Source organism: Chaetodon auriga, chromosome 18 (assembly GCF_051107435.1).
Source record: "Chaetodon auriga isolate fChaAug3 chromosome 18, fChaAug3.hap1, whole genome shotgun sequence".
Taxonomy (NCBI): Eukaryota; Metazoa; Chordata; class Actinopteri; order Chaetodontiformes; family Chaetodontidae; genus Chaetodon; species Chaetodon auriga.
This window is the reverse complement of record NC_135091.1, coordinates 14704979-14725149: the sequence shown is the minus strand read 5'-3', so window position 1 is coordinate 14725149 and position 20171 is coordinate 14704979. Positions and strand designations below refer to the sequence as shown.

At 42.3% G+C, this 20171-nt stretch overlaps 2 protein-coding genes across 3 annotated transcripts in view; one reads left to right on the top strand and one right to left on the bottom strand.

The window, feature by feature from the left end:
• Positions 1-9270, bottom strand: part of pak5 (p21 protein (Cdc42/Rac)-activated kinase 5) — a 61769-nt gene extending 52499 nt beyond the window's left edge. The window contains exon 1 of one of the 2 annotated variants that reach the window (XM_076755552.1): positions 9025-9270. The gene's annotated coding sequence lies outside the window, so the exon portion shown is untranslated. The remainder of the gene's footprint in view (positions 1-9024) is intronic. The other variant, XM_076755551.1, reaches the window with a different exon arrangement.
• Positions 9271-12768: 3498 nt separating this feature from the next.
• LOC143336290 (uncharacterized) lies at positions 12769-20164 on the top strand. The gene is made up of 7 exons (XM_076756358.1): positions 12769-12871; positions 16242-16274; positions 17238-17284; positions 17477-18055; positions 18200-18288; positions 18490-18661; positions 19483-20164. Exons 3-7 carry the CDS (start codon positions 17243-17245, stop codon positions 19639-19641), a joined length of 1041 nt encoding a protein of 346 aa, XP_076612473.1. The 5' UTR covers positions 12769-12871; positions 16242-16274; positions 17238-17242; the 3' UTR covers positions 19642-20164.
• The last annotated feature ends 7 nt before the right edge of the window (positions 20165-20171 follow it).

Genomic DNA, 20171 nt, shown 5'->3' with positions numbered 1-20171 from the left:
ACCAAGAGGCTGACTTTATAGGTACTGTTTATAATAAAGTTATAAATTGTGAATAGTTGGTCAGTAATTGCATAATAACAAACACCACTTTCCTATTTGTCTTAAAGCATTACAAGTACTTCACAAATGCAGAGGTATATCAATCAATCTAATGGGCACACGACATGAGCATTAGCCTGCAGCTGCTGCTCTGACAAGTTACACAGTGTTAACATGCCATACACATCAGAGTGGATCTCTTTTTTTATTTCAGCTCAGTCTCTGCATCCCTCTTTTGTTGTAATTTCCTGCAGTTTCATGCCCAGGCATCAAAGAGAGCACAGCTGTGTCACTGGATGAATGCTTTAATCTATTCAGCCAGCGCATCTGTGTGCTCTGTCTTACGCTACGTCATTAGCTGCCCGCCATAACATGTTTATTTGTGTGTGTGTGTGTGTGTGTGTGTGTGTGTGTGTGTGTGTGTGTGTGTGTGGCTGGATAGGGTTATGTGAGTATTCATGTGAGTACATATGCTTTCAGTCATGCACACATAGAGTATGTATGATGCTGCATATGTGCTCTCACATTGTGTGTGCGCTCATGCAGGAACCAGGCTAAAAATGCAACACACACACACACACACTGACAAAGACACACACACACAGAAGATGACATGAGAGGATAATGAGGGACTTTTTTTATGCCTGAAGTTGCGTTGGGTTCCCGGCTGAAGGACATATCAAGACATCACATCACAGACGCGAATCTATGTGATGGTAAAGTTTCTGAGCAGCGCTAAATTTAGGCTGGATCACTGCTTTTGACTGACGAGGGATGAGAAATAACATGTGGAAGTCACAGAAAAGAGGAGGGAAGAAGGAGAGATAGTGAGAAAAGAACATCCTCATCCCAGAATACCAGTGTTAATACTGTTTCAAGACAGTTGTCCAGTAAAACATCCCTGTGTTTACAATGCCACATCGGCTGACACATGAACACATCCTCTGTGTTGACCAAAAGCATGGGAGGAATCTTGATTGCAAAATTGACTCTGGGAACTGAATGGAGTCAATGTTATAGAGCCACAAACCAAATGTTAGGATAGATTAAATTGTCTTGGCTCATATAAATCATTGTCAACTGACTGCATCCAATCAGAAAGTCATCTACTCTGTATAATTAGCTTAGAAACAGGATGCTATTTGTCTTCTGTAATGCAGATTGAATGAATTCCACTCATTTGGTCAGAACAAATGAGATTCCAAGCACTTGCTGGTCAATAGGACAATACAGTCGTCCAGGTTAAGCTCAGTGGCTCTGACTAATAATGCTGTGATGTTGATATAAAACAGACCTTAACATTAGTGGGCTTTAGTCGTGCTTACCATTTGCTAAATGCCCCTCTTGAACAGCGATATCCAGTTAACTTAGCAACCATAATTAGGTATGGCAGGCATGTGAAACTTCTGATTTACCCACATGTTGATGTGGTGTGCATGGTGCTGTAGTACTTTAAAGTGCATTTAAATAGTTAAGAAGATAGTGTCTTCCTTAAAGCCTTGCCAAGACCAAAGGAAGAGTGTAAGGAAATGAATAAACAGTGTGTTTACCTGCTCTAACCATTGCTGCAAACATTAGCATATACTGCTAATGAGCTCAAAACCTAATAACCCAGCAATACTTTTAATGCCAAGGAGTACATTGTTACGTGACTACATTAGTTTGTGGGGTTTACAGGTTACATTTAATATAGAAGCCCCGTTCACAACCAGCACATTGACTGTGAGGTGTTTACCCATGGTGGGGGCCATTGTTCTGATGGCCTGTTATTCCAAAACCCCACTAGTCCCAGAAAATCTCCCATTGGACCGAAAGCCACTAAGGGCAAAAGAGAGCATGTATATTTGGAGCAGACTTTTCAGAGCGGTGGACCAAATGAGCTTTCAGTCCAATGGGACCTTTTTCAGAATACTGGGGTTTTGGAATTATTGGCCATCAGGACAATGTGCCCGTCCCCCTGTGGGGTAATTAATCCTGGATGCTATCAGAGTTCATGCTAATGTTAGCGGATCTGTCCTGTCCATTACTGTATTAGTTTACACTCCAGCAGCCCTTGGCAAACACATTGTCCAAGATAGCGTTACGTTTGTACAACACATCACTCCTCCTCCTAAAACTCTTTTCTCTGTTAAAAATGGGTAAAAATGAACATACTGAAAATATGAAGCATTTAACAAATTCAAATTGAGCAGCAACACAAGGTTATGTTACATAGAGAGAGAGATATTAGATATAGATATTGCATTCTTCCTCCTCCTCCATCCTCTTTTCTATACTGCAATGCGATTTCTTCCCATGTCTTCTATATGTGTCAATTGGCTTTCGCATCAGTCTTTTAGCATGAATCTATGTAAGTAGAGTAATTATGTTCATATCTAAGACACCTTATAAGATTCTTACTTTAAAAGGAGGCAGCTCGAAACATTACCAGATCAGCCAGACATTGCATTTTTTACCTGCTAATGGCGATAATGTTGGCTTGACTTGCTAGCTAGCTGGGTAAATCTTATAAAATCTGACAGTGACAGTCATCATTTGATCCAACAAAATCAAAGGTCACTGGCTACAAGTAAGAAACCTGCTTTTGTCTACCACTGTCTGAGATCAAGGACCCACTGTCTCAAACATTACTATGAATTTTGAGCGGTGCACGTGACACTGTTATCTCTGAAAACTACACATATGCTTTGGAGAACATAAAGTTTGACAGGGGTATCAAAAGTATGGGAGGCAGGGCTAAGCAAACAGTACATTGTACTCATCAAAGGAGGGCTAAAGGTCAGACTGTGGGATGCAGTTGGTTCAAATACACAACGGTCAAGTTTGGGTCACTGTTGCACATTGTCTCATAAAAACCTCTCAGACGGAGGATACAGTGTGGATGGTGGAGAGGATGCTATGATATAAGCCTCAATGCGATAGCAGCTTGCATCTTCAACCTCTCAGTTTCCTTTGAAGTCTCCCCATGGGGTTGTGGGAGCTGGGGGTTGGTAATGAATCAAGCTGAGCCATAATGAATGTCCGTATTCAAGTCTGCTTTGATGAAATTCCACCTGACTGATCTCAAATCACAGAACAAAACAGTGAGAGCTTGCTGACAACGGTTATGGAAGCTATACTGCTGGCAATATGATGGAGAGTGTTAAGTGACTTCAAGGATCCCTTCAGGATACATTACTCTGTTTCTTCCCTTTGCTTCATCTCCCTTTCCTTCCTACTTCCTGTATGATCACTGAGTAGGATGAAAACTGATGAGAGTGTCTACATCTGCACTAATGTTTAAGGCCAAGTCTTAAGTCCTGGATGGCCGTCATGCCTCTACAATACAGCTCTTTGCATCTATACCAATAGAATACACCCAGAGGGGAATTTAAACAAATGAGACATTATTTATTGTTGTTGTCCTGAACTGGGACCTGGTGTGACAAATATGCACATGTGCAGCAATTAAGATATTTAATAGCTCTTTAAAGTAATTTACCCAGCGTGAGTCTTGTCTATTGAACAGTACATTGTGTAAATACGTCAAACACATTAAAAAGTCATAACATACACTGAACCAATCTTCACTGTTGAACAATAACCCTGTTCACAAAGTTGACATTATGAATACATTATGCAATCGCAGTTATCTCACAATTCACTGCAGAATCACTGCCAGTGTGCTGCATTAGGCCATAGAGATGAGCAAAACGCCTTTTTCACACTTCATATGAGATGAGGTGCAGCGGCACTGTCGACATGCTTTGCAGAAGTCTGGGGCCCATCTGGAAGCCTGCGGTATTCAAGTTAGGTAGAAACGACTGCCAGGAGTAACAAAAGAAGTAAGTAATTATAGAGAGGGCTCTCATAGACAAAGCGTGCAACAGACTGCCAACAGCATTTAGCTGTGCATAGCAGCAACTGCTGCTACCGCTTCAGGTTATGAGCTGTGTTTATGACGGCTTGCTATGCAACTTTTGGTGTTTAGCTGGACCTGTAACACTGCAGTAAAACTGCCTTTAAAGCCTCCATGAAAGCAGGTCTGTGTGAGGATTACACTTTGAGTTCAACAAAAAGAGGAGTCGATTAAGTCGAAGTCAAGTTGAGAATTAGGGATATAACAAGGAAGCGCACTGAAGCTCCTGTGTCAGCTTTTAAAAACTCTTCTAGATCTCTACTTATTCTCATTTTAATAACATTCTTTAACACCGACTTAAATTCATTTGAGAGTTTTATGGACTGCCCTCAAAGTGCAGAATATATACTGTATATATACATACATATTGCATACGTGTGGGTATATATAAGAAAATAGTGGATATGAAACAAGTGAGGTTGACATTGCTCTTTTGCAGTTTTACAGGAAGGAAACACACAGACACTGCAATTGGCTTTCTAAGGCTGCCCATTCTAAACAGGTATTGCTTTAATAGTGATTAAACTGGAATTAGGCTGGTTACTACAGCACTTCACAACCACGGTATATGCACGTGCTCGCACACACACACACACACACACACACACACACGCACAAACAAACACGAAACACTTGGAAACACACATTTGCAACAGATTTAGGCCTCTATTGCAGAATCCTGCTCCGTTTTGACAACATACAGGGAAAACACACACTTTCACCACCATGCCTACACACAAACACACACATACACGCTCACACATAAACAAACACACGCTTCCACAGAAATAGCAGAACTCCTTCCGGCTGGATAGTGGGTGACAGAGCTGTAAGGGCCAGTGCTGTGTTGGGCAGCAACAGGGGCAGATGCAGCACTCAGTAACCTGAGGGCATCGCTGAGTATTCAAGCTTCACTGGACCTCTTCATCAGTGCCCTCTGATGCCTTAGCCCCATGACCAACAACACACACACACACACACACACACACACACACACACACACACACACACACACACACACACACATGCACACACTTGCAGCACAGAGTCAGTCAGGCCTTTCCAGCCTTTCGGACAAGAGGGGAATTGGGAAAGAAGTAGAACAGCCTCACTGAGCACAGACACACACAAGTTAGAGTGAGAGAACTGTAGAGGGTGTAGGTTACGGTGGACTGTGTCTCTTCTAGTAAGTCTGATGCTATGGGAGTATCTAGGTTAACTCTTTCTCTCTATCTCTCTCTCTCTCTCTCTCTCTTTGTGTGTGTGGACATGTATTACTCATGTTGTAGGGACATAAATCTGTTTACACAGTCACAGCGTGGGGACTTAAAGTGAGAAAAAGACTTGCATTTTATGTCTTATTCATTATTAGCGATTAGTCGATTATTGATAACATGTTTGACAATTGGTTGAGGAAAACGCACAAGATGTGCAGCCCTCGCTAGGTTAAGTCTCTAAGAAAATGAATGTTTGATTTGTAAGGTTTAACTGTAATTTCACCCCCAATTTAAAAAGTGGATTTACAAATCACATTATAAAGACATGATGCCACTCCTGTAGCACTTACTATTACATGAAACGTCTAACTTGTGGTAGCATACAGTGAAATTTATCCATTCTGCAGCTTGGAAAGACGCTAACATACACATTATATCTTCCTACATCTCTCCTCCTCGGTCATACGCTCTATCTCTGTCCCTTTCTTCCTCTCTCTCTCTCTCACACACACGCAGACATAAACACACACATACAGTACACACACCTCATTTTGTTACTGACGTGCCAAGTCATGCAGAAAACACAAGGGAAGCTTCTTCTTTTTTTAATCCTGGGACAAAACAGCAAAATGCAATAACCTGGGACAAAAGTGCTGACATCTGAAGATGAGCCTGGCAATCAGACTGCTCAGTTGCAGCTGAAATGAGCAGAAGTGGCAGACTGAGAGAAAACAAGACCCCCTACACAGACAGACAGACAGACAGACAGGCACTACACCTTCTATTGACTCTTCTCTTTTCACTAGTTTCTGGCCTTCTGATCCTCTTATTCTCCCCCTTCTTTGTCCCTCATCTCCCCCATTCATCCCCTTTCTTATCCCAGTACTTTACCCATCTGAATTTCCCTTTCATGTCCCCCTTCTGTTAAACCAGCACCACCTCTGGGCTGCAGCTCATCCCTCTAGCCTCGTCCCCTCCTCTCCTGCGGTCACCTGTCCTGCTCTTCCTCATCTGCCCTCCTCTCATAACCTTTCTCCTCACGTCTCATCTATTTCGTGTCTTCCTACCACCCTCTACTTGTCTCTGCATCTTTCCTCTCCTCACCCCTTTCTGAACCTTGTTTGCATGCTCCCTCACTCTGCTCCTTGATTAACACGATCAACCAACGCAAGTCCTACGGACGCTTGGTTAAAATGGCCAGATTACAGATAACACATCCCCATCCGTGCATTTCAAACACTATTCAACTACTGGAAGAGTGTAATAGAGATGTTGGCCAGTGGCACATGAGGTCAGTCTTGAAGGTTGAGGAAGTAGCACCAATAGAGCAGGCGTAACACAGTGCACATAGCAAAGGAGTGCTAGATTTGGCCAATTATTCGATGTACGACTCCCTCTGACTCTTATGTAATTGTGAATTTGTGTGAACAACGAAGGCTGCCTCCTCATAGACAGTGAGAGCAGTCTAGTGCAGAGCCATAGGGACTAAAATAGTTAGTCATGTGTTCATTATTGCTATCCTCTTTTAAGTACTCACCCCGTATCCAGAAACATTAAACAGGAGAGGACCTTCAAGTGGGTCTGTGTGTGTGTGTGTGTGTGTGTGTGTGTGTGTGTTTGTGTGTGTGTGTGTGTGTGCAAGGTTGAGAGAGAATGAGAAACAGAGAGAGAGGCAGAATATGAAGCGAATGAGGTTGTGGGATTGTGATAACTTCAAAGGTTATTATTATTATTACTGCAGGCTGAAGCCATGCTCTGGCATCCCTCAAGCTTTGATCATTATGTAAAGCTGTTGTGCTTGGTGCTGGCACTGAATACATTACAGAGTGGATAACCAGGGAGTGTGCAAGCAAGCGTACACACACCAACACGTTGACTCAAGCCTCTAAGTTTCTCCTGATTTTAAAATAACACACATGCCATCATCGCGAAAGGACCAGTAAAGCGAACCTTTCATCTGATCTCACCTTGACACGTGATCTGGACAGGAGGGTGCAGATGGTTTGAGAGACTGTACATCGCCATCAGTGGTATTTAAAGGAGCACTCCACCCATTTTACACATGAGGATTGGTGTGGTACTCATGAGAAGTACTACACAGCCTGTGAAAACAGTTGTATAATGGAGGATTATTATTGATTACAGAAACTCTGCAGCCCCTGGCTCCCGCCAAAAAAAGGGGGGCATAGGCAGGTTAATAATAGAGGGCCAAGTGCAGGTTTGTGGAAGATAATACCACCTCAGGTCAAGTCAACTTTAGCCACCATGGTTTTCTGCAAAATACACTTTAACAACATTTTAGGCTTTTACGATGTATATTTACTTCATCTAATATTCTGATTTATAGTCTGACAACAGTCCTGTAAAAAGGAGTGATGCATGACTGTTTCTATGAAAGTACCACCTTAATTGACATTTCGTGGCTGTTTGTACTCCTGCAACTGATGATTATTTTTGTTATCCATTAATCTGCAGACAAAATACCACATGCTAGCCCCAAAGACCAAATGGCTGCACTGATTGATTCAGTGATGGATGTGATCATGCAGCCTATAATGGATTAATCATCTGCCAAATGGTCATCACAGTCTCCTCAAATGTCTTGTTTCAAACTCATATCCAAAGATATCCAGCTACCACCACGAAAGGCGAAGAAAATCTCAGTGATGTTCTGCATTTCTGTTTGAAAAAAAAAAGGTTTAAACATCAATATTTGAAATGGCTGCTGCTTAAATGTCCACATATTGAGTTACTTTTCAACCCCTTCACGTTGCATCACGATAGTTGTTGACAGGAAGTCATAGACACCTTTCTCTATACTTGCAGTCCTGCCAAAACACTGCAAAACACTGCATCCGGTGTACCACCTAGGGCACATAGGCCTAACACTAGTAAGTGACATTGGTCTATGATAAATGGTCTAGGAAAAAATGTAGGCCTCTGGGCAGCCTCAGAGGTATTCTACTACATGTTATTATTACCTCTATTGATAAAGTGTTAGCTGTTAGGGTGATTATGGGCTTAGGAGGGGGAGCCCCAGCTCACAGGGCCTAGCCACCACTTTTAATTTTTGTCTACACATTCTAATCCGAAAGCCATTGAACTTGAAAACAAGCCATCTGTTCCTGCCCTTACCTGGCCTACATTAGCCTGAGCACACACACAAACTCTGGCTGTGCTGCAAGAAGAAAAAAAAAAACACAAAGCCAGTGCAAATGAATGTCTTGCACTGTCATCATCACTGTCACACAGCAGAGCTATAAATACGGACAATAAAAGAGCTGCTGTCACGGTGAAAATAGAGAAATATAACAGCATAAGAGCTAAAAGTCCATTAAGGCTATGAAGTCACCGGTGAGCACCGTACACACACTGTGAGCCCCTGCTACATTATAACACTGAGCTGTATTACAGTGATTTTTCCTTCGACCATCAGCCGTCGACAACCATCCCTCCTCGTTTAAGTAAAAATGGCAGCATTTAAGGAAGCCAGGCGAAAAAAAAGGCCTTCAGAATCGGTTTGCAACAAGCATAGGTGCGATGCCCACCCAGTTCAATACCAAGGACAGCGGTCGACGCACGGAGAGCCTGACAGCCATGACAACACATGCACTACAAAATGACAGATTTATTTCTGCACGGACGCGTCGTAAGCGGCCACACAAACCTGCCCTGATGACACTGCTGCTTCAGCGTGAGGCTTTCAACCCACGAACATAAAGACAGACACACAAACTAAACCCGTAGACAAGCGTTTCGCTTTTCCAGAGCGCCTTTTTTGCCCCCTGCAAGAAGCAGCAGCAGCCACATTTTTTTTCCCAATATCGCTTTGTCTAAGAGCGTCTGTCGAACAAAACGCTCCGCACCTACCTGCTTGTCTCGGGGGTCGAAGTGCTCACATGTCCCGTGGCTTGCTGGTCTGTTGCTGTGATATTATTATTATGGTGGGCACCGCTATGTGTCTGCCAGCGCCATGTTATTATCAGTGAGAGGAGGACTGTGCGGTCCTGTGCGCTACATCCGGGCTGTTGAGGAGAGCGAATGAGCGCAGTTTGAGGCGGCGGAGGGCGGAGAGCGCTCAGGATATGTAGAGCACCTGTGCAGCAAAGCAGGGACAAGTTTCAACCACGACCACGTCCTCAACCTCAAGTCGATCTCTACCTGCATTTGTCATGAAAGATAACCCTTTTTTTTTTTTTTTTTTTCCTTGAGAAGTCCCATCTGAGAGTTTGTTTCATTGAACGTCACATTCACAAAATATGTGTGATTAAAAGATAAATCATTGAGTGATGGATAAATCAATGAAATAGCTAAAAGGATGATGAATGGTTGAAATAGCTAAATTATAATTGGTTGAAATAGATAATAGTATGCCAAATGGTTGAAATAACTAAAAATCTAATAAATGGTTGACATAGTTAGCTAAATTATAATTGGTTGAAATAGCTAAAAGTGTAATAAATGGATGAAATAGTTAGCAAAACAAACATAAATGGTTGAAATGGATAAGAATATGACAAATGGTTGAAATAGTTAGCTAAAAATATGATAAATGGTTGAAATAGTTAACTAAAAATATAATAACTTGTTGACAATGTTAACTAAAAATATGATAAATGGTTGAAATAGTAAGCTGAAAGTATAATAGTAAATGGTTGAAAGTTATAGTTACAGGTAACTAAACTATAAATTGTTTAAATAGCTAAAAGTATGGCAAATGGTGGAAATAATTAGCTATTAAAAAAAAAGTATAGTAGAAATACATTACATCAACTGATGGATAAACAGCTGAAAGAGCTAGCAACCTAACTAAAATGGCTAAATAGTGAACAGTAGTTAATGGTTTAAATATCTAATAGATGAATGTTTGAAACAGATGCTGAATGGCTGCAGTGTCCAGCTTCTGCCACCAACTAAACAGCCCTAACCCAAACAGTTCAATTACAAAATAAATCAATTTTTCTACAATTAATATGGTTATATAACAGGTGGGGGTGGTAGAGATGTTGATTAATGTGTTGTGGTTATTACCTTATCTTGAGAGCCTTTCTTGAAGAGTGTCTTTGTGTCACGTGCAAGTTGTAATTTTTCTGTTTCTTTACAGTATGTTCAGCATGCATGTATGTGTAAGTGTTTCTCATGTGAGGCCAGACACAGGCTGGGGCCCCAGAGCTTTGGGGACACACACAGTGTGACAGCCTCTGGCAGCTCTGACAGTGTCACAGCCCTCATTGATCTCCCATCTCTGTTTCTGACATGCCGTTTGTAGCACAGGGCTCTTCCCCAGACTACAGGAAGTGAATGCGCAAGGGCACGAGTCAATGTCTCCCACTGTGACAGGGAAGTCCTTATGTCTGACTGTCTGGTTAAGTGAGGGAGAGAATGAGAGACGAGGCAGAGAGCTGAGAATTCATTATTATGCCAAGGTCTAGCTCTTTGTGTTGTTGTTAAACATAGGGATCAATGAGGGAACTGCTACCACATGTCCTTCGTTTTCACCATCTTCCCTCAGGCTCATCAGCCTGATAAATTCACCAGCTGCCTTCCTTGCAAGCATACATCTTCCCTTCTCTCTTTTAACAGCCGCTGGCCATGCAGGTGGAGCTGTTCAAACTCACCACGTCTCACACACAGAATGACTCACAAATGCCTTCCTGTTCGAGCTGCACATACGTTCACTATGTCTAACCACCGTAGATGGATGCCTGAAAAGGAGGCCCTTTGCAAACAGACACGCGATGCCTCACTACTACATCTTTTCTTTGCTCCAATGATTTGTCCTCTTGTGATGACACTGTCCTCGCCTGCTCTGTCTCCCATGCAGCTTCCCTACTACCCATAAATCCCCTTGGGAAATATGAACTGGGACTGTAAGCAATGGGAACACCCCTTCAGCTCAGGACTATTCCCGGCCGTGCTACACTTATTATGGGCTTTACGGACAGCCGCATCTATCCTTCTCATGTAGCCAGATGGGGGGAGGTGGAGAAGCTAGATGATGCATTTTAGTGAGGCTCAGTATATTATATATATTGTGATTGTGATTCTTTTTACCTGTCCGAGATGAAGTACGTTACATCTTGAGAAATGTTTATGGGATAAGAAGAGCTTTGAAGTGCGGACTACAAGAACGGCTATGCTTGCATTTTTTTTCTCTTTTTTTTTTTTAAAGCTGTTATCTCAAGATTACGAGTTAATTATTCCGTTATCACAGGAAAATGAGCTTTGCTATCTCGAGATAACAAGATAATTAAACTGTGATCATGGGAAAACAAAAAGTTTTTATTATTTATAATGTTTATCAGAGATCAAGAGTTCCATAACAGCATGCGTAGATGGTGTCTTGACAACTGTAGCAATTGATTGATTTAAGATGAAAATGGCAGATCAAGGAGAACCCATTACTGATCAACCCATCAGTACTTCAGTCGTGCTTATTTATATACATACTTTATTTTACCATTCAAACAGACACCAGTGTGGGTAGTTTGCCAATGAGAAATCTTTTGGTTGTAGCTTATATGGTTTGCTTTGAAGTGTGTGTATATCACGCAGCCATTTTCTGGTGATGAAGTGTTTGGTTATCTCGAGAAATTGGCCATTTGTTTTCTTGAGATACCCAGTTAAATGAACTCATTATCACAAGAAAATAAGCTTTGTTATTTCAAGTTAACATAATCATTAACCTGTGATCTTGAGGTAATGACATTAAAAATAATTGCAGTTGCGGTCTGTTCTCAGCTTCCATAGTGAGGTGATACTTCCCCCAAACATATCTCAGAAAAGCAAAATAGCCATCCTCTTGAAATGTGTCATGTCAGAAAGTTCCTTCAAAGCTCTGGTGAGGCTGATAGCTTGACACAGAAGCAGGGGAATCAGCCATATTTGTATGATAAAGATGAGTGTTGACGTGGATTTTGCTGCATGAGAGGTTTGAGCAATTGTCTGCACTTTTAAGACTTCCATCATTAAAACTACCTGATTGAAATCTGCTGTGAAACTGACCACATGATCAACACTACAAACTTTTTGCAGCCACCTTTTAAGCCTATGCTCAGAGGCTTTCTTTTTATGCTTCAAGCATTTCGGATTGCATATCACTTTAATTGGTCACAGTGTTTCTTAAAATCTTCATGCTGCCTTCTGGCCTGATCATGGCATGCACTATGGTTCTTCATGACATCTGTGAAGGAGTTAGTTAACCAGCTCTGTCCATAGATCACAGACTAATACAATCCTATGGCCTCTCATAGAGCAAGGTGGGCTTACCATATGAATGCTACCCCCCACCCCCCCATGTCAGATTTTGACATCTCCATCTAGTGGTTGACTGTGGGAGCACACAGTTTATGATAATACACCCAACTGTAAGCTGTGCAAGTACCTGCAGTACACTGAGTGATTACTGTAGTCCTTGTGATATTAACTTGATCTCATGGTGGTCCAGATATGATGATAATTTCAACACACACACACACATGCACACATAAACACACACACACACAGGTCCCTGCAAAAACATGCTGCTGTCCCCATGGCAACTGTAGTAATATCACTCTCTTTGAACCATCTCCCTCACTCTTACTCTCTCTTACACACTATGTTTGATTCAATCTCTCTTCTTCACTCATTCTTTAACAGCTCAAAAGCATCTTTAGACGCAGAGAACCAGGTTATTGAAAGGCATCCTCTCACAGAGAACCGCCGTTCACCACAGGTAAGCACTCAGACATTTCACCTAATGTGGGAATTACCTCGTAGAACTGTTTGTTTAATACTCCAATCGCGCTGTTATTGCGCCTACGGTAGGATAGAAGTGGTGAAGAGGAGGGAGAAAAGGGGAAAGGGAGGTTGCAGTTGTCGAGTGTTGGAATGAGGCCCAGGGCTTATCAGAGGCTAATGCCACCGCTGTCGCTTTGGAAAACCCTGCTCCTGCCAGGATGCTCTCTTCTGCCTAACAGCAGCACGCCTCACAGTCGCCTCCTTTTCCCTCAATTCCCTCATTGGTTCAAACTACAAAAGGAGATCTCCTAGAAGTGACATCATTGCTCCCATCAGACAGCATATGTCATGACCACATGGTCAGCACCCACTTAAATGAAGCACTGTAGTTTACTCTCCAATTTAAATCTCTGCTTGAGCTATATTTCTTACACATGGATGACATCTCTATTGCAACTTTTTTTAATGACATTATTCAATAAGAACAGATTGGCTTGAGTGCATAGAAGGGGTGAGGAAACAAGTGTTGCCAGTTCTAGCTCTTGACAGGCTGACAGACCAACCTGGAGACTAACCATGAACCAAATGTTCTGGATTGTTTCTTGGCAAGAAATCTCCTCTGACAATATGCAGCCCAAGCAAAACAATTCCCTTCCATCCTCACAGCAAGCTTCGTTTTGTGGCTGTCTAAAGCTCGGTCACTGTGCTGGGAAATATGATCTATATACAGACTGATTTTCTATTGTAGACTCTCCATACATTGATAGTCTGATTAAGGGATTGAGTGGCCAATGGCTTCTATGCCTGCCTGTCTCATAAGAGGTGAGGCCTTGATTCTGTGATGTGGAGGAGCCTATAATGCAGCAGGGTAGCAGCAGATAGCAAGTGAGTGTAAGAGACCCCAAGGCCAGAGTTCACCGCTTTAAAGGGTTCTTGAGTGAGACACAGTTTCACACTAGCTCCAAGGTTGTTGTTGCGTCACTGATCTTGTCTTTGCAAGCAGCAAGACAGTTTTCTCCAGTGAAGTGTTTAATATTTAGTGTTTTATTTAGTGTTAATTCTTGTTTTAGCCACTCGGGGGCAGTAAAAAATGACATCAGAAAAACAGTATGAAAAACATGTTAACAAGAATTTGCCTACTACATCCAGCAGATACAGAGCAACATTAGCAATCATTTGGATGTGTGTACATGGCCACCCAGTGATGCAAGCACTCTCCTTATAGCTTTGTTTTGATCTTCACCAACTGTTGAGAAAAATTTTTGGCTGTCCAGCAGCTAATGCCCCACAGTGCTCACGGGCAAGTTGCAAACACTGTCTGTCTGCACTTTGGTGCTGGGCAGGCAGTGCACTGTGGGTTTATCAGAGCTTTTTTGCTAAAAGCAGCTGCCTGCTGTTATATTTTCCACACATTTCAGTGTTTGCTGTAATACGCAACAGTCCCTGGTGTGCATGGGCAAATGACAAACATTCATCTGTTTATCATTTAATTCTGGAAACAATTAAGAATCAATTAAAAAAAAACAATAAAAGAACGGCACAATTTGCCTTGTAACAGCTTACAGGAGATGATGAGACATTCGAATCTAATCAGCCCAGATGCTCAGTTCAACAGATTCAAGTGCTGCCACACAAACACAAGTACACACACACACACACACACACACACACACACACACACACACACACACACACACACACACACACACACACAAAGCCAGAGGCTCAGACTTCACAAATTGTCCAATGTAGCCACACCCTTCACTTGCCTAATGTGTGGCTCTGTGAGCCACAGCTGGCCTCCTGAGGTCAGGCTACAGGGTGCTCTCATACACTCATGAAGAATTAATGAGGGTGTGTGTGTGTGTGTGCACATGGCCTTTGTATTGTATATGATAGTATAACACAGTATAATTCAGAATTAGCCGGTTAGTGTGGTGTGTATAGTTCCTGTTAGCTGAAACGTAGGCTAGTATTCCACTGGAGGGTTCATCGTCTTGTGTGTACAGAACTGAGCTGATGTTGATGGGTGAGACCTCTTTACACAGCATCGTGGTCTACTACCTTCAACTGGACTATAGTTATAGACTATGTGATGGTGCGCTACTTCTTCTACTGATTGCCTCTGTCGCAGCAGTATGTTGCGCTTGCAGGTGAAATAGTTATCCATAAACCTAAGTGGTCACTTAGATGAAAGCAAAGGGTCAAGCTTGACAGCAGCAGTGAATTGTATACATTATTGTATAAAAGACGCTTTTGATGCTCTGTCTCCAGATAGAGCTTAAAATTTAAGACCCAGTTGGATAACTGTCAGGCGCTGAATTCTTGGAGGATTAAGTTTTAGCATTCTATGAGGTTCTGCAGTTTCTGACATTTTTCAGCTCAGATGAGGCCTAATCTAATAATGGTGTGAGGACAACCAGTGCAACTGTGTGAATACCTATACGTGAGTGTCATTTGTTATGATTTTGTTGCCCAGGAGATTTTTTTGGATGATTACGTGTAGATTTATTTGGCTGAGTTTGATCCTGACATCTCTGCTTATTGTTATCAGAAATACCTCAATAGCTGCTTTAACATCAGATGTTAGCCCTGATGCTGTAAATTCATTAACAATGGTCCAGAGAGAATATTAAATCTGACATTATGAACGGCCCTATTGACGACTAAACCCAGCGCAGTGACTTAACCTGAGGGTGAACCGGGCAGTAATGTCTGACTTTTCAGCTGTCCATGCCTGAGTCATTGGAACATACAGGAAACAGTCCTGGCTTCTTTGTCTATCTGCTGTAATTGTGTTACCCTGTGAGGCCTAGACAGATATGGCATGAGTGTTACACAGTCCCATGACTGCTCAGCAGTGAAGTGGACCACATCAGCACAAACGTGTGTTGTCAGTGGAGCAAGTTTAGATTAAGAAATGTAAAGTCATCTGGTGGAGAATACAACATTGTACAAAGTCTGTGCTCTTCATTGTTTTGATATTGTTTCCAACCAAGCATTTGACGAGTTGGCTCTCACTCTTTCTCTCTCTCTTCCAGTTTCTTTCTTTATAGTTTTATTTTGTTAGACCATCATAACGTTCACTGCCAACTGGGGTCCAGGAATGCAGCCTCCTGGGGAAAAGGCACGAAAGATAGCGTGAACAAAATGAAGCAAAATTTCAGCTGCATGTTTAAAAGACGTAATGCCAACATATCTGATTTACATATATTTTGTGACGTGTGAGGGTGTGACACTTTTTTTCTGACAGTGGAGTGATGAGGTGAGGAGTGGCCAAGTGGGATTTGGGGGTTATAAAAGGGTGTTTCAATGTGCTTGGCTACAAGCTGACTGATTCACTTAATCTGCACCACGGTCTGCAGCCTGCTCCCGCGTGCACCTGAAGACAAGAAAAGGTAACTTCTTCGATCTTAATCTTTTCTATGGATCAGAAATGGTTCTTTGCATCCAATATTATTTTTCATAGTGCCAGGAAAAGAATGCATTCTGAGTGTGGCTTCTGGCTTCTGCTGAAGAGTGAGAAGTGCAGTGTAGTGCCCAGTGCAATGGAGCGCTATTCAAATGGGTTGTAAAATTTGATCTAAAAATGAGAATCTAATCCTAAAATAATCTACATTAATTAATAAAAACAAACTTAACAGTATCACATATGATCGCATCATTTGCATTAGTTTACTTTTAAACCATTGATAATATTTTGCAAGTAAAATGAAGAAGAAAGTCGGAGTTGTGTTTCTTAGGTAATGACAAACAACATTAAGAGGCACAAAATAGCAGCAGAAGGTGGTTCAATAATAGAGTAACAGTAAGTGAAGTCACAAGAACAACTGGTCTGGCCTGGACACCGAGGGACCATTGTCGCTGCACATTCCTCTCTAAGTGCACAGAAGCCATTGCTATAACCCTGAATCAATATGCCATTATGTTACTGCATGACTCAGGATGTTTTCTATGGTCATCATTCAATTAGTGCATTCCATGACATCCAATACGCTTCAGTTAATGATGTATATCTACATAGAGACAGACAATTATCCAGTGCACCATTTGCTGATGCCCTGACATCTTGAAAAGCTGTAGAGTCCTCTGGTGGTCACCCAGAGAACTATCTCTTCTCTCTGCAGCTCATCAGAGTGCAGTCTGACGGCAGTGCACGTTCTACCTTTTGTATTAAGAAATAAATGAATATGTTTCAGTACCATAGTTAAAAAGCAGCTTTTTCTCAGTTTTGATTAGTCTTTTGTGATCTATTTTGGTTTTGATCTGTCTTTAGTTTCTTGTCTCTGTTAAATCCTTTGAGACTTATTTGTGATTTTAAAAAAGCCGTAAAATAAATAAAAGTGATCTCGTTCTGGCAGGCAGCATGGATGTAAGTACCTCATCACATTCTCAGATCTCCACACTGGTAAGAAAGACACAAATCCTCTCCATGTTCCATCTAAATGTAAATGCTTAAATCTTTGCTTATGTCAACGGCCATGTTTGCAAATGCAAGTTGGTGTCCTCCATCCTGTCCACCCTCTCTCTTCCCCGTATCTCCATTCTGGCCCCTGACCCTTCTCTCTCTCCATCTCCCCCCTCTCCTCCTCCCTCTCAGCATTCTGATGCTCTGTGTGGCAGCTGCCCGTCCTCTGGTTCTGCCCCACAGGCTAACAGCGTTTGGCCCAGCCTGCCGCCGTCTGGAGCTGGGTTCCCTGCGTGGCCAGGACAGCCCACCCAGCCTGCACCGTGCTGGACTGGCCAGCCAAACACACCCTGCTGGGCTGGGACACAACCAACTCCATCCACTGTCCCTGCACCATTTTCATTCCCAGCCCCAGCTCAAACCATCGCACCTGCCCCTGCACCTGCCACAACCATGGTTCCAGCTCCAGTTCAAGTTCCAGCTCCAGCTCCAGCTCCAGCTCTGGTGCAGCCCTGCCAGCCTTACTGGCCAGGCACCCAGTGCCAGCCTCCCCAGCCACCAGCTCCAATTCAAGCTCAAGTCCCTGCTCAAGTCCCAGCTCCAACTCCAGTCCCAGTCCCAGCGCCTGCTCCTGCTACAGGCATCCACCCAAATGTACCAGGGTGGCCTGCCCACCCTGGCTGGCCTTATAACCCAGGACAGTCAGGATGGCCTGCACAGAGTCCAGCTATCATGCCTCCACACTGGCTTCCACCCACGTCTGGACCTCTTGTGAGTAAAACGCAAAGAATCAGCTTACAATCAACATGTGGATCAGCATAGATACAAAAATGATAATAATGATAATGTGTCTGAGCATGGACTGCTTTACAGCCCAGGCTGTTTTAATGTTCTTCTCTCTCTATTGCTCTTTAGAGTGTGCCATACAACTTGAACCTGGCACGAGGGGTCTATGACAAGATGATGATGACCATTCTGGGCCATGTCAAACCTAATGCCAAAATGTAAGCTATATGTACTTGGATATTTAGTCTGAACCTTCTTTTCCCTCACTTTCTTTTCCATTTTCTCTTAAATTCATGTTGGAAAATCTTAGTTTTAAAATTCATGCAAAAGTCTTACCAGTTACTGACAGACTAAGAAATTGTACACAGAAGAGACGAAACAGTGTCTCTGAAAGTCTAACGAGCTTCGGTCTTCCACAGGTTCACAGTGAACTTTCTGAGAGGCAACGACATTGCCTTTCACATAAACCCCCGCTTCAGTGAGGGGGGCAAACAGGTGCTGGTCCGTAACCACAAAGTGGGTGAGCGCTGGGGCTCAGAGGAGAGGGATCTGAAAGGACCCTTCCCTTTTGCTCTTGGGAGCCCATTTGAGGTGAGTGTGAGAGGGAGGAATCAGACTGGAGGGTAGATTGAAAAGCGGTGCTTAAAGATGCTATGTGTAGCATGTTAGCATCAATAAATCATTATCACATTCACGTGGGGACATATGTGCACCCGGAGCAAGGTGTCAGTGTGTGCTGTTTGCTTTACCACACGATTTACAGCAACAATAACAGACATAAACACGAAGCTACTAGTCATTTTAACCAGGCTCTCATGTGCTTGTGATGAGAATACAATGATATGTTGATGTTTCAAAATGCTACACATGGTGCCTTTAACTGACTCTAGGTCACTTTCTCATGGTTAACGTCAGGATAACGTTTGGAAAAGATGGAAAGGGTTGGAAAGCCGTTTGTGCAGGCGGGTCCTAGATAAGGGAAGTGCTGTACTGCAGGAGGGATCCTGGAGGTCAGTGGGGGTCTCATGTTGCTCAATAACATCAATAACAATTATGCTTCACAGGCCTCACAAAGAGGTTGCTAATCTGAAGATCTAAATCTGTCAAACAGTCCTTGTCTGTGTTTAGTCACAGCAATAACAGCTCTTTCAAAGAGTTTTCCTTCAGTTTCACTTTGTATTTTTCAGTTAGTAAAGTTGAATTTTGTGGAACTTAAATTGACATTTAATCAACTAAATTATGTTATACACTATTTGGCTTTGCAGAGTGACTCGTCCTAAATTAAATCAGGTTTTGTTTTTGTTTTTTGTGTTTCTAAACGTGCACTGCATGTAAGGCAGTTAACAGGGTTGGTGAAAATAGTCTGTTGTATGTTGTATCTGTTGTATATATTGTACTCTGCTCTGTCCCAGATGAAGATCCTCTGCACTCAAGAGACGTTCAGGGTGGCCGTGAACAACATCCCGCTGTTTGAGTTCAGACACCGCGTCAGAGAGCTCAACCAGATTGACAGAATCAACATCCTGCATGATGTCATCCTCACCTACGTCAACGTGGAGACACTTCCATAGGAAGCACATTATCACTCATTCATTACATGGATCAACACATCAAGGATGCAGACATGTATATGAGTGTGTAAATGCATAAAAAAGAAATGCATACAAATACACACAGAAATTTCCACAGTTCACACACACACTGTCTATCTATGGACTACATCTTGCGGGAACTAAAACTTTCCAATTTATTTGTCACGATGCTTGAAGGTTGAACCAGTAAGTGTGTTAATATATGATGTAATGTTAATACTGACATGAGCTGAGCTCATCCTATAATAAGCTACAGGAAGTTAAAACTACTTCCTCTACCACACAGCTAACCTTTTAACACACACAGCTTTTGGTTGTTGCATGAAGATGATACTGTATTTATTGTGTACAATATTTTCTATATCATTAAATGTTTCTATATTATTAAATTGTGACTAACTGATAATTCTACATGAATCTATATTGCCAAAAAAAACAACAGTGATGACTATTAGGGTTTGGTTAACTGTACTGATTGTTAAATAAAATGATCAGCCAGAAATCTGGTC

Coding starts and splice junctions, on each gene's coding strand:
- LOC143336290 (XM_076756358.1), top strand. CDS start 17,243: ATGGATGTAAGTACCTCATCACATTCTCAGATCTCCACACTG. Junction 17,285..17,476: donor ATTCTCAGATCTCCACACTG/GTAAGAAAGACA, acceptor CCTCCCTCTCAG/CATTCTGATGCTCTGTGTGG. Junction 18,056..18,199: donor CACCCACGTCTGGACCTCTT/GTGAGTAAAACG, acceptor ATTGCTCTTTAG/AGTGTGCCATACAACTTGAA.